The 13,778-nt window shown below is 41.4% G+C and overlaps 1 protein-coding gene across 1 annotated transcript; it reads right to left on the reverse strand.

Annotated features, from left to right (window-relative positions):
- Window positions 1-454: 454 nt before the first annotated feature.
- On the reverse strand, window positions 455-2,004 carry LOC149243187 (CBL-interacting protein kinase 5-like). Its single transcript, XM_089367772.1, has one exon. The coding sequence runs from the start codon at window positions 1,802-1,804 to the stop codon at window positions 536-538; it is 1,269 nt and encodes a 422-aa protein (XP_089223898.1). The 5' UTR covers window positions 1,805-2,004; the 3' UTR covers window positions 455-535.
- Window positions 2,005-13,778: the final 11,774 nt, after the last annotated feature.

Here is a 13,778-nt window from a genome sequence, read left to right on the forward strand (position 1 = left end):
TCTGACGGTATTAGAATCACAAGTTTGATAACTAATTTCTGCACTAAAAAATAACTTTACTGTACATTTGTTCCTTTGCACAAAATAAACTGATTTGTCAACTTAATTATAATAAATTTTCCAACTGTAAAAAGATAACTTGACAACCAATTCGTTGTACATTTGTTGCTTTGCACAGGGTCGGTGTAGCCGGGTAACTTGAATTGAATCCAACGCCCCGGAGCTCCCCACTAGGTGGCGCAGAGACAATGACAAATGTGCAGCGCAGGGACCATGTCAGAGTTCAGATTAATACACATTGATTAAAGATTTTCCGCTGCAAAAGTTTTCTTATTATAAACCATTCCGATAAGGAATGGAAACGTCCGTCTCGGAGATGGAAAAGTGGCCCAAACAACCACGTAAACATGTTACAAGAATCCGCAAACAAAATAAGGGTTGCCGTATAACTCCAACAGAACAAAAAAAAAATAATAAGCTGAATAATGATGGTGAAGTATACACAGTGAATATATACAATTCCTCGTATTAAGTGTTAGTCGTCCCATATCCACACGATGTCTTTGAGACCGGGCCTCAGATCTTGGCTGCAGAATTTACTGTACTCCAATGTATCGCCGCTGGTTTTCCTAAGCTCCACCATGAAAAGGGAGGGAGTGACTTCGAAAATCTCAACATCAATACACAAATGCCCCTTCCGGCCCAGCTCCGACCCCCGGCGCAACTTCACTTTACAGTCCTTTGACTTCTTAAAGCTGAACAGAAAAAGCCTGGCAATCTCCTCCAGCGTAGACACTATGCTCGATGCCGGCTGAGTCGAGGTGAACCGCGACTCCTCCTTCACGACCTCGTCCGTGAATAGCCCAGATAGATTGAACCCCGGCGACAGGGAGATAATGTCGAAGGCGTTCAGACATGACGGCTTAGGGACGCAAAAAACAGAGTCCACGTCATCTAGGAGGCCGCCATCGACATCATCGTCGGCCTGCGGGCGCTTCAAACCCCGGCGGAACCAGGGGTCCTCCATGAGCTGCGGTACGGTGATCCTCGTCTGGGGATTAGGTTCCAACAGCCGGAGGACGAGCCGGCGGACTTCGGAGGAAAACCAGGGCGCGCACTTGTAGTCTCCCTTGCAAATCTTGTTATACATCACCATCAAATTCGCGCCCTGGAACGGCAGGTAGCCCGCCAGGAGCACGAACAGTATGACCCCGCATGACCAGATGTCGGCCTCGGCACCACCGTAGCCCTTACTGGTAATGACCTCCGGCGCGACATAGGCCGGGGTGCCGCACGTTGTGTGGAGAAGGCCGTCCTGTCTGAACTGCTCCGGCAGGGCGCTGAGGCCGAAGTCAGAGACCTTCATGTCACCGTTGTCGTCTAATAGCACGTTCTCCGGCTTCAAGTCCCGGTGGTACACGCCTCGGCTGTGGCAGAAGTCCACCGCGCTTATCAGTTGTTGAAAATACTTCCTAGCCTCTTCCTCCTTCAGTGTCCCCTTGTCTACGACCTGGTTGAAAAGCTCGCCTCGTTTAACATACTCCATGACGAAATAAATCTTGGACTTGCTTGCCATCACTTCGTAGAGTCGAACGATGTTGGGGTGGCGTACCAGTCTCATGACTGAGATTTCGCGTTTAATCTGCCCTGTCATGCCGATCTGGACGATTTTTTCTCTGTCCATGGTTTTAATTGCAACGCTCTCGCCGGTATTGAGGTTTGTGGCGTAATAAACCTTGGCAAACGTTCCTTGCCCCAACAGCCGCCCTAACGCGTACCTCCCCATCAAAATATTAGGCTTCATCTTCAACTCTGCTCAGCTATCTTCAATGTATTGGGTCTGTGAGATCTAATTGCACGCCGTCCTAGGAGTGTTGGAGAGAATCTCTACTGTTGTTCTGCCTTATGCTTGTCTGCGAGCGCTGGTAGAGCTCAGCCACTGGCGTGCTTGACATCCAGCGAGCGCAATTGTACGTATGTGTGTTGTAATGGAAAAGTGAACTGCAACTTAAATGTCGGTGTCGGTGGAATAAAAGATGGACTGTGAGAAGTTGGAGTGTTGTGCCAAACTACTTCAATGGAAAGTTTATCAACAACAATATCAACGAGGTGTATGCACTTCGTTCAATGAACTGGAGTGTAATCTTTTTTCCAAAGCACGCATACACACATGACAATCTTTTCAAAGTCTTATTTATCCATCCCCAGATTAAGTAGCGTGGGCCACATGGCATTCCGTTTTGCTTTGATTTGGTATTAGTCCAGCTTGGGCCACATGGCATTCCGTTTTGCTTTGATTTGGTATTAGTCTTTCTTTAACCAAAATTTTAGGTTTAAAATTGGAAATATTTTTTTATTATTTAAATTTATTTATCTGTAAAGTTATTTTTTTGTTATTATTTAAATTTATTTCTCTGTAAAGTTATTTTGTTGTTATTTTTTTTTTCCGAAGGTGGCAAAACCTATCAAACTCAGGTGTCAAATCAACAGTGAGGACAACCATCTCTGGCTGCTATCCGCGAATGTCGGTTTGACTCATCACTGTTATCAAGGAAAACCACGCCACCTGTAATAACCCGCTGGTGGTCCGTAAGGGAGCAGGCTTTCACTCCTGCCAGATGCCTTTGGGTCTTGGGCCGTTAACCTGTTTCCTTACGTCCGAGGAAGACGAGCTCTTAGCCAAGCAGAAGCAGTTTTACGGCATACTCCAGGCCGAAGCTATTTTTTTGTTATTATTTAAATTTATTTATCTGTAAAACTATTTTTTTGTTATTATTTAAATTTATTTATTTGTAAAGTTATTGGTTAAGGTTTTATTATAATTTTTTTTTTTTCTTTCTATTAGTTACTATTTTTTTTGTTTTTAAATTTATATGTTTTTTATTTAATTTTTTTATTATTATTATTATTTTTTTTTCTATTATTTCAATTTTAAATAACTTATTATTATATTAAAAAAATATTTTAATAAATTATATATAAACAACATTAGTTAATCATATTTCTTAATTTTTGGTGATGGCATTTAACAATACAACATTTTATCAGTGGTTTTATTTTTGTGATGAATTTTTTGTCTTTATTATTTTTTAGTTTAATTAAGTTATATTTTTGTGATTTTGGGTAAGATCATCACCTCTTGAGCATTATGTGAAGTTTTAGAAAATAGGAAAATTTAAATCTCAATAGTTAAAATTACAAAATTATTAATTTTTTATTCAAATTTCAAATATAATTAAAAAAATACTTTGGGTTGTAAAATATGTTTCTCAATGAATAATACATCTCACATCACTAAAATATCCCAGAAATAAATTAAATTATTATTATTATTATTATTATTAAAAGAAGTTATATATATAGAGTAAAGATCTATTTTCATTTTACTATGAAAAATTTAATTTATAAATAAGCTTTGTTATAATCTTATGGATTATTAACACCACACAATTAAAAAATGATGTCATTTTAATCATGTTATTTTACAGTTAAAATGTTTTTTATATATTTAAATTTATTTATTTATTTTGTCATCCTAAACTTTTTATGATATTCCTAAGGATCATTGCTCTCCATTGTCATGTTTTACATAATAACTAGAAGCAAAAAAGCTAAGATAGCCCAAAAGACACAGAGAATCAATAGACAACCAACATTCATCACATATTAATGGAGAAAATCAGGTGCATGACCAAAACCCGGAGCATTAGGAGCAAGAGGACCCAGGTCATGATGGGCATGAAATTCCACGAGCAAGGTGGACCTCCATATCATCAAGTCTATCATTGGTTCGCCTCTAGCCTTGTCACAAAAAAGCCATGCGATCTAGGATGTCCCACTAGTTTTGTTGCAAGTCATTAAAAAATGAAATGACTTCATTTTTATCATCATCTCTTTGCTGCCTCATTTCCTCCAAAGTTGTCATTACCCTTCACATTTGTAGATCAAGAGATTCCATGGAGGGTGCTTTTTCCACATGACTCGATGGTTGTATCCGGTCTTGGGCTAGTTCCCCCTCCCCCCAACTTTACACCTGCAACCCTTCCTCCTCAGTTGTTGCCTCCCGACCTTCCCGTCCCGTTGGTTGGTCACGAGGCCCCACACCTCTTCGGGCTCGACCTCACTACCTCAACATCTTTGAATTGGAAGTGACACAGTAGACACAAGGCTTGGTTATAGCATGACCAAGATGCCCACTCCACCAAACCCCGAAATTATGGCTCGCATGCAGTAGAATTGTCTAACCTATCATCTTGAACCAAATGACTCCACACTCTAAAACCCAATTCAAGCCCCACCCAACTATGAATTTGTAATAAGCAACCGAGTGATGGAATTCCCCAATATAACCACTACAACACACCAGACACCAACCACGGGCGCTTCACTAGGGGAGAAATACCATACCATATGGGTTCATATTAGGGGATATATATTGAGGAAAAAATAACATAATATATTGAACATATAATAGGGGTAAAGGGTTTTTATATTTGCAGGTGTAAAAATGGAGCTCAAAGTTAATGAAAAGATATAAAGGGGTATAAAAAATGTTAATGAAAAAATGGATACCTATATTATCTAGTGAAAGTAGGGGTTTTTTAAATTTGGAAGGTGTATTGGGTTCATATTGGTATGGGGTTAAATAATGTGATTTTTAGAGGTATTTTCCAATATGTAGTCAAGTTAAGGGTATTGTTTAGTATGCCAAAAATGCACGTGATATGTTAGAGACTCATTGAGTGAAGCCCCTGTGACACCAACTACCCACCACCTAGCACCCAGAGCGTCGAGATTGAAAATGTTCGGGCTTAAATTCTCCCCACAAAGGGACACCATGCTGATACCAGAAAATTCAACCGCACAAGAAACCCTCTAGATATATTGAACCCAGGAAAAAATTCATACAAACCAAATAGGACAATAACCAACTTATCGGAGTGCCATCAAGCTTCCTAGAAATAGGTCAATGACCAAGCTCCACAAGCATGACTATCACCACCTTACTCCTTGTCAACATGCAACACATACGCCTCATACTTCCTCCATTCCTTTCGTGAGGATCCCACACTAAGTGACAAGGTTTTCAAGCTAACACTCGTAGTAACGCTCTGTAGGCACCCACAACGACAGAGGTATCATTTACCAATGGAATGGATCATGTATAGGTTAGCAACCTAGCATACTCATCGTGAATTATGTCAACCCTACTCTCGCCCATACTGAAGAAACAAACAAAAACAAGAATGCATCCGAGCCAAGGTTTATAATCTGCTCCCACCTTCTTGAGGCTTCATTTCCTCTAGCACTAGTTGTCCTGGTTGCCTGTCACATATGCTACACACATCTTACACATGAGTCAAACCTATCCTGGGCCCTTTGGCTTGTAATTTTATCACCCACCCCCATTGGGGTTGCCAAGTCACCTCTACCTCGGGGCTATGGCTTGAACTTTGATCACCCACCCCCATCAGGGTATATACAGAATTTAATTTAATTTTATAACATTTTTTAATTATTCTAAAAAGTAAGAGAAGCATAACTATTTTGAGATAAGTTGAACCCTTTATATTGAATTTTACTATAAACATTAAAAGTGTAATCTAATGAGGCATAAACTTCTCTTAGAAAAACATGAAAATTCCAATACAATTTTGCTAAAATTTGATGTTTTTTTTGGAAATCTAGATTAAAGTTGTCAACCTTCAAGATTTGGGGTGCCCCATGGGTTTTTTATGGTGTTGAATCATTTTGACCATAAAAAATAGGATTCAGGCCCTCCTACTATTATAATTTTTGTAAAAATATTATTAGATTCTGACGAATTTTGGTCACCCGAGAAAATTTGACACTGTGGTAAACAACACCAACATTAAATCCTTACTATCTACCTATTAATTATTGATAATTAAATTAAAATTCTAGGAGCCCTATTTTTAAATAGACACACCTACCTATCAATGTAATTAAATATTTAGTATAACCACAATATATATTACTTAAACAATAGGGAATTAATATTCAATATTCTTTTAAGAGATTTACTTCATTTTGCATTTAAAAACGTAATTTAAATCTTATGATATCCTAATCTCATAGTTGTGGTTGCGATTGTAGTCTTCATGGAAAAGGCAGAAGCATGTCATATTCTTCGCAATGTCCATGGGGAAAAACTTGAGGTTTTATGGAGTGGAAATGAGAAGATTCACAAGTAATATGCTTTAACGTAGGTAGGGGTAAAACAAACAGATTTCAGAATAACTATGTGTTGATAGTGCTAGACCCGCCAACATGTCAAGGGGATCTCCCCGATGGGAAGTCCCAATTAGACATTAGATGTTTTGGTGTAGGAGTCCCAGCAATGGGTCATAAGGTAATGCCTTTACCGCAATGTCGCACAGAGGCAAGTAAGATAACTCTGTCAGTAGCAAGGGTGTGACTAATGTAGAGAGTCAAGGAATGTGTACGAGAGGTTCCAACACTTCGAAGGGAGAGGAAGGCGAAGGTGAGTTCTAGGTTGAAAGGGATTAGTCCCAACTTGGATAGGAACACACCACACAAACGACATGCACAGCTTTTGGTGGAGCAGTCCACTCGGATGCGACAATCACAACATACAAGGTAAGATAACACGAACAGTACTCATGATTAGTCTGAGACGAGTGTGATGGTTGATATAGCAAGGTTCGTGAGAAAGGTCTGTCTGATGTCCGACAGAGCAGTCGACACGGACGGTGACAACATTAACAACATATGCAACACATTAACAACAAGATTCATATAACTGCATACAAATCATTTCATATACAAGTACATAAGTTAAACAACATATATCATTAAGGCAACCGAAACAGTCCAACTACAATAACAACATATGCATGAAAATGTGCTGGCTCTTATTATTAAAGAAGTGTAAGTCACAATCATACAATACACCATGTAAACCTGCTAGCTCCAACAGTGGACCATTACAGTCACATCCAACTGCTCCTCCAAAGAGATGTACTAGCTCCATGCAGTGGAGAAGCCAAGGCGTGTTACAATACTGTCTAAGCCTTCTTCAAGATAGTCTTAGTAGAAGCTTGGCTAACCAAAATCCCATACAATGAGTTATGAGGGACTATTTATAGCAAAGGGTGGGGTGACCCTTGACATTCCTCTTTGTGACAATTCAACTACCCTCATGACTCTTCACCTACTCTATGACTGTTACGTCCAACTATTGACACTTGACTTACACTTGACATGACTCGACGTTACAATGCACATGTACTCATGTGAGACATGGCTCGAGCAAGCCAAGCAAGACATCACTGGCACTCGGTCCGCTGTGGTGATACCAAGTCTTTGGCATGCTTGTGATGGTGAAGGTAGTAAGATGATGCCAAGCTTGGTCGTCCGTGATGGTGTGCATGCACCTCATGGTGACATCTCGCTGAAGTGAACTCTTGCCTCTATTGCAACCAGTGCATTGGTTCGGCCCCTTCATCCTACTTGTTTGCTAACATATGCATGGTCTTCTTGGGTACAGTTGAACTGGAAACACATAGATGCATAATGTCCATTCTGATCTTCAAGTGTGTGTTGGTGGTCATGCGCATCAACATGCCAAAGTACATATTCAGCCCCAGTTGGACATGCTTCTTGTCTTCGCCTTGGTGAGTGTGTTGAATGGATTGGATTGCATGCATGCTCTCAATGACATGGATGCTGCTAAATCCCTTGCATACGATCAACAACACTGCACACCATGTCTACTCTGTGTCAGCTGCTAGGGTGGATCCTTAACTTGTATGGGCACAGTTTCATCCGTGAGTGCATGCTACACCCACTGTTGTTCTTGTTCCTATTGCAACTCGTTCGTCCATCTGTGCAGCTTCATGTTCTTCTTGAGTTGCTGCCTCAGCACATGCAACTCCTTCTTTATTCCGTCTTCTACATTCGCGCGATCTTCATGTCATGTTGTCACTACATAGACATAGCCTCCAAAGTTGCTTTCATCATCAATGGACCTGCTTGGAGCTTGCAACCTTGTTCTGCCTTCGTGTTGTCAATAACCCTCCTCTTGCATTCATTGCATTTGGTATGTTGTCTTTAGCTGATGTTCATAATGTTGCTCATTGTGATGTTGCTGCTATCATATCTTGATGTACTTGTCTATGAACAACTTGATCTCTTTGTGGATAGGCAAGTCCATAGACGCTTGATCGATTGCATCCCCATGTGTGCTCTGAATGGTGTCTTCGTCTCTACTCTCCTTGGGATCATTGTAACTGTACTACTGAGAGGCAGATGAACACATGCAATACCTGGAGACATGGAAACACTCATGGCAAGAAATCTATTAGTCGAAAACCAAAATGGACATGAGAACTGACTTTAAACATACCTGGTGAATGATCATGAAGGTTGCACAATTTCGGCTGACAGGTCGAGAGATCAACTGCCAAGACTACACATGGCACAATCTAGGTTGCTGGGAGACTAACTGACTACTGCAACTACGCAATGCATAGTCCATTTTGGCTACTGACTGTTGGGATTGCACAATGCGCAATTCCAGCTGGGAAGGATTGTTGGCCCAGGGACAGATTTGCACAATTTCTTGGGCTAAGTAGCCACTGTCCTCTAGAAATGTGCAAAATAGTCCTCGAGGCCGGTGCTCAACAGAAATGTACAAATCTGGAGAGGAAGGTGACCCTTCCTTCCCCGAATTACATAATGCAGCCTTGGTGAAGGCAGAGTCCGGGCCAAGGTTGGCCTGAATCGTTGATGGGCAACTGAAAGCAAGTAAGTCAGTGAATGCATGGCAACACTAAATGATAGTAGAAGTGATTAACAATGCATGCAAAACATGCATGTGGGTGAGGCAGTTCGTTGGTTGGGCGAACGTCTGTGTAAAATAGTTTCATGCATGCGACAACAATGAGATAGCAACGAAAACTGAAACAGAGCTAGGAAAATCTAGTATACATGTAAATGACAACAAGCATTCAAAGAAATCAAGAAAACAATACTCCCACAAGTGAAAACACAAAAAGTGACAAAAATGCAGCACAAGGCATGGGAAGCGGGCTTACCCCAAAACAGCTAAGTTGAATGTGCCGACTGCTCCTAGATGTGATGTGGGATGTCAGAGCTGCAAGGTTGATGTGAGGAATGAGCTCTGCAGCATCCAGTTGATGAGTTTTGATAACATCGAGGTTGTGACACACATGCCATGAATCTAGGGGAAGCGACACTTGGTGGGAGGTTTTAGAATTTCTCCTTGCATGTAACCTCCAATTTCTAAACATAGATCCTTGAAACAAGGGATGCCTTTGCATACTTCCTTGGGAGAAACAACCCATGCATGCAAGTCTATTTTTCTCAGTCCTTGATGAGAACCTGTCAACTCAGCTGCACATGTAAGAGACTACTCGACTGCTGGAGAAAATTGCGCATTTCTAGCTGGGAGCTGGGATGGCTGCCCAGGATATTTGTGCAATCTCTGGGTAGAGTAGCTGACTGCTGCCCAAATTTGCACAAATCTTGGGCTGAACAACCTGCTACTGGGAAAATTTGCATAAATCCTACTGGGAGGGTTGGATGGTAGGATTGTGCAATCCTGGAGCCCAATAGGCTATCAGAGAGGATTGCACAATTCTTGGAGGGAAGGTTGGTTTCCCTCCAGAAATGTGCAATTTTCAAGGAAAAGCTACTCAGCCTACAATTGGACCAAGTCCGGGTGAGCAGCCTGTGAGGGGAATGGATCAATTGTGATCGATAGGCTTCCTTTGTGCGAGGAAAACACTTAAGCTTGAGTACTTGACGAAGCAAGACAAAGTGTTGTGTAAGGTTGGTAGGGAGGCTTCAGAATAGGCTAAGGAAAAATTTTAGAGGGTGGTTGTAGCCACTACAACACTTGGCGACAGACTGGTAGAACTCCAGCTCTCTACATAGACCTTGTTTATGAAAAGCAAGTATAACACCTCTAGTATTGTTTAATTCTTAGCTCATCTTGGTTTCACCCTAACTTGATTGTAATATGTAGCATCTGCTAAGCCCTTGGTCGATTGACAAACATTATAAGACAGGGAAACACAGTTGTTTCGATTAGGGTTGAGGGGTATATAGGTGCACAGGCAGTATAGTCGTCAAAGTCTTAGTTTCATCTCTGGTGTTGCTCCACTACCAACAGGCTTGGACAATACCCTGGTGGAGTCACATAGGAACACAAGCATGGATCTGCTGCCAGCGAGCCTGGTCAGTTCCCTGACGAAGTTACTTGCATCACCTCCCAGTGCAGGAATCCTTTTTCTTCTTTTGCCTTATTCAATTTTCATTTTGAATTTTTGACTTTTCATTTTTTCATTTTTCACTGTGCATAACACTTATTCATTTTAGAGACGGAAGAGAGATCCTGACTTATTGAGAGGATAAGAGGTTGTTCCAGTAGAGAAGTAGTTTATTACATCTTTGACGTGCCTCTTAAGGTTTCCCCCCTTACCTTATTCTACTTGACTAAGCTGACAAGGGTTAACCCAAAAACAATCGACTAGAGAAGGTGACACTAGTTAGCGTGCAAGCGTTGTGTTTTCACCAAGGTTCACTTCGAATAGTACGCATTTTCCTTTGAGGTATCATGGACTAAGAGTAACAAGCTCATCATACTGATCTAATAATCACCTTATGAGTGACCTCAGTTAAATATTTATTGAACAAAGGTATTACAGACTCATGTGCTGGTGTGTGTGTCTATGTTATTTAGGCAATGGATCGATTAGATTGCAAATACACAAACACTTGAAATGGAAAGAAAACAGGAAATACAGTAAGCAAATACAAGAACACAAGAAATTAATAAGTAGTTCACCCTATCCTCCAGGGCTACATCTCCGGTCCAGCTCTCAGTGGTGGCCTTATTTTATTGTGTCTTAAGTAGAGAATTACAATGTAGGAGCTTAATATGAGTCTCCTGAAACAGATTTGCTTGGCAGGGTGGTCCTTGGCATCCCCAAGCCACTGGAGTACACAGACTCTTTCCCTACTAGTGTTTGACCTCTCTGGTCTGACAGATCCTCTCGGGGATGGCTTGAATCTCTCAAGCTCTCTGGTGCTCGACGTTGCCTTTGGTCAGCTCGACCCTCTGTCTTCTTTCTTCTTTCGCTTCACTGTCTTCTTCACTTCTATGTGTTCTGTCTTCCTCTCTGTGTTCTGGTTCCTCTCTGTTTTTGCTTTACATGTGCATGGCTTTAAGGCCATTCATTCCCATGGCGGTTCGATTCCTCTTCCACTTCTCGTCAAATCACCTACTGCAGCTGCGCTTGGAGTTCCCTGGCTCGATGTCATCATCGGCTCACAGGGAGTGGCCACATGTCCTCCTGTAAATTTCACCAACCTGCCTCGTCGGTTCAATTCTTCGGTTACGTCGTGGAATGAGTCTTTCGCCACCATGGCGGTCAAAGTGGACCTAAAATCCTTCTAAATTACGGCTTATTCCCTCGTTAAATCCGGTTTTTCCATCAGATACGATGTCAACCATCAGATCTAGATCCCCCAGATCCAACGCTATCCGCTCATTTCATGTGGTTGACTTTCTCAACTGTTAGCGCGCGATGAGCGGCGGTTTTCTCTCTCCTCTTCTTACCACGCATTGGGCGCTGAGTGGAATAACTCCGATTTCACCAAAACTGCTTACCGTCCAAGGAGCCCCCGATCAATACCGTTGGTTTTGAAGTGGTCTTGCCTTGTCCTTTAGCCTTTTCACCTTTTGTCCCATGGTTTTCCTGGCTCTCCATGCGACCGAGAACTCGGGGCTTCTCCATTTTGAGGGTTTTCTCCCTCCATTTCCAGATCTGGGCCTCCCAAGGGCTAATTTCGACTCCCTCGCAGTCTCCATGGGCCTTGGTCAGTGCGCTTTGACCGAGGTCCTCATCGTTCCACGTTGGCTGCCAACTGCCACTAGTTTAGAGGTGTTTTTTATCGCTGTTCTCAATTCTTAGAAGTCTATCCCGACCTGGTATAGCCATGGTTCTTTCAATAATTCTTCATGGATCCAATTCGGATCACGGCCTTCCCACTAAAAAGCTTTTGGACCACCAAAAGTTGGTTTTCAAGCATCAACTAAGTGAGGGTGCTATTGTCTCACTTGTCCAATCCCAATCCACTTTGCATTGCTTGGCTTTGAACCTTTGAGCCCAACTCTGAGGTACTCGACATCGCCCCTGCGTGTTGTCCTCACCTTCCTGTCTAACACTGTGTCTTCCTGCAATTCATTAAGATAATCAGGTAGCAGGTCATCAATAGAAGGCAATTGACTTTGCTCTTCAGGGTCCTCAACCATTGAAGGTTCAAACAATCTCAAGCAATCTGCATTTACGACCGAGTAGATACGCATGTAAGCTGGTAGATCAAGGCGAAAATCATTTTTACCAATCTTCTCAAGTATCCTAAAGGGTCCATACCTGATAGGCTTTAGCTTTTTACCTTCACCTTACATCCTGTCCTTAGTGATATACAGCCAGACCTAGTCACCAACTTGGAAACTATGCTCCATCCGATGCTTGTCATGCCTAGCCTTGTACTTGGCTTAGCTCTTTTCCAGCTATTCCTGTACTACCTGGTGGATCTCTTGGATCTGTTCAATGAACCTAGTTGCCCAGTCCACATCACTGTGTCCATCAACCATGGAATCTTTACCAAAGACAAAATCCAAGGGAGACCTTGGTGTGAAACCAAAACATGTCTCAAAAATAGATCTCTATGTAGAAGAATGTTTTGCTCTATTGTAAGCATGCTGCACATAACCCAAATGTTCATCCCAAAGCTTAGGATGTTTACTGCAATATCCTCTCAGTAACTAGATCACTATCTTGTTAACTACTTCTGTTTGGCCATTAGTTTGTGGATGAAAAGTTGTGCTTTTCTTCATTTTGGTGTCCATCAATTCCCATAGACTTGACCAAAACTTCCCCACAAAATGGGTGTCTCGATCAGATACAATAGAAGTGGGTAATCCAAAATGAACCCATACATGTTCAAAGAACAATGTTGTAGTTTGTTTAGCTGTAATCTGTTTATTACAAGGTATCAAAATACACATTTTGCTGAACTTATCCACAACAACATATAGATAATCATGACCTTTCCTAAATTTAGGTAGGCCCATGTTAGGGTGTTCTACAGAGCACCTAGGCCCACTTTGACCTACGCTGGGTGAGATTGAGTGAAATTCACATAGGGTTCTAGGAATATTCTTATCCTCTGTAGTCATCTAGAATATTCCCACACTTATCACCTCCTATGAGCTCGAAAATGGATGAGGAATGAATTAAGTAACCTCCTATCCTCTCATCCCTTCCTCCATGGAAACTAACTCTAAGTATGGAAGGCCATTCAATACCTCCATTTATGACAAAACCTCCTCCATTTGCCTATAAATTGAGCACTCATCTAAGTGATCAGGGGATGGACTTTGATAATTTGTAAGGAGATACTGTTGGAGTGAGAATTATGTTTGTAAGTGAGTAGTGTTATGCTGCCTGAGTGCTCTACTATTGATGTGATGTTGGTTGGAACCCAAGCTGGAAGAGTGATAATGGATCGGACTTCATGGTTGTAATTATTCCTTCTATTCAATAAAGCAGTTTACACCCTTTTTCCATATGCTTATCTTGATACATGATGTTTATATCTGTGAATCTATCTGATTCCATTTACTTGTATTCAATAGATCTCTTTCTTTGATTGGTTCTCTGTCTTTTATTTATGCTTGTAGGTACTTTTTGAGAGAGTTA

The sequence above is a fragment of the Pinus tabuliformis genome, chromosome 8 (assembly GCF_031772625.1).
Source record: "Pinus tabuliformis cultivar Carrire ecotype Pingquan chromosome 8, CPIR1, whole genome shotgun sequence".
NCBI lineage: Eukaryota > Viridiplantae > Streptophyta > Pinopsida > Pinales > Pinaceae > Pinus > Pinus tabuliformis.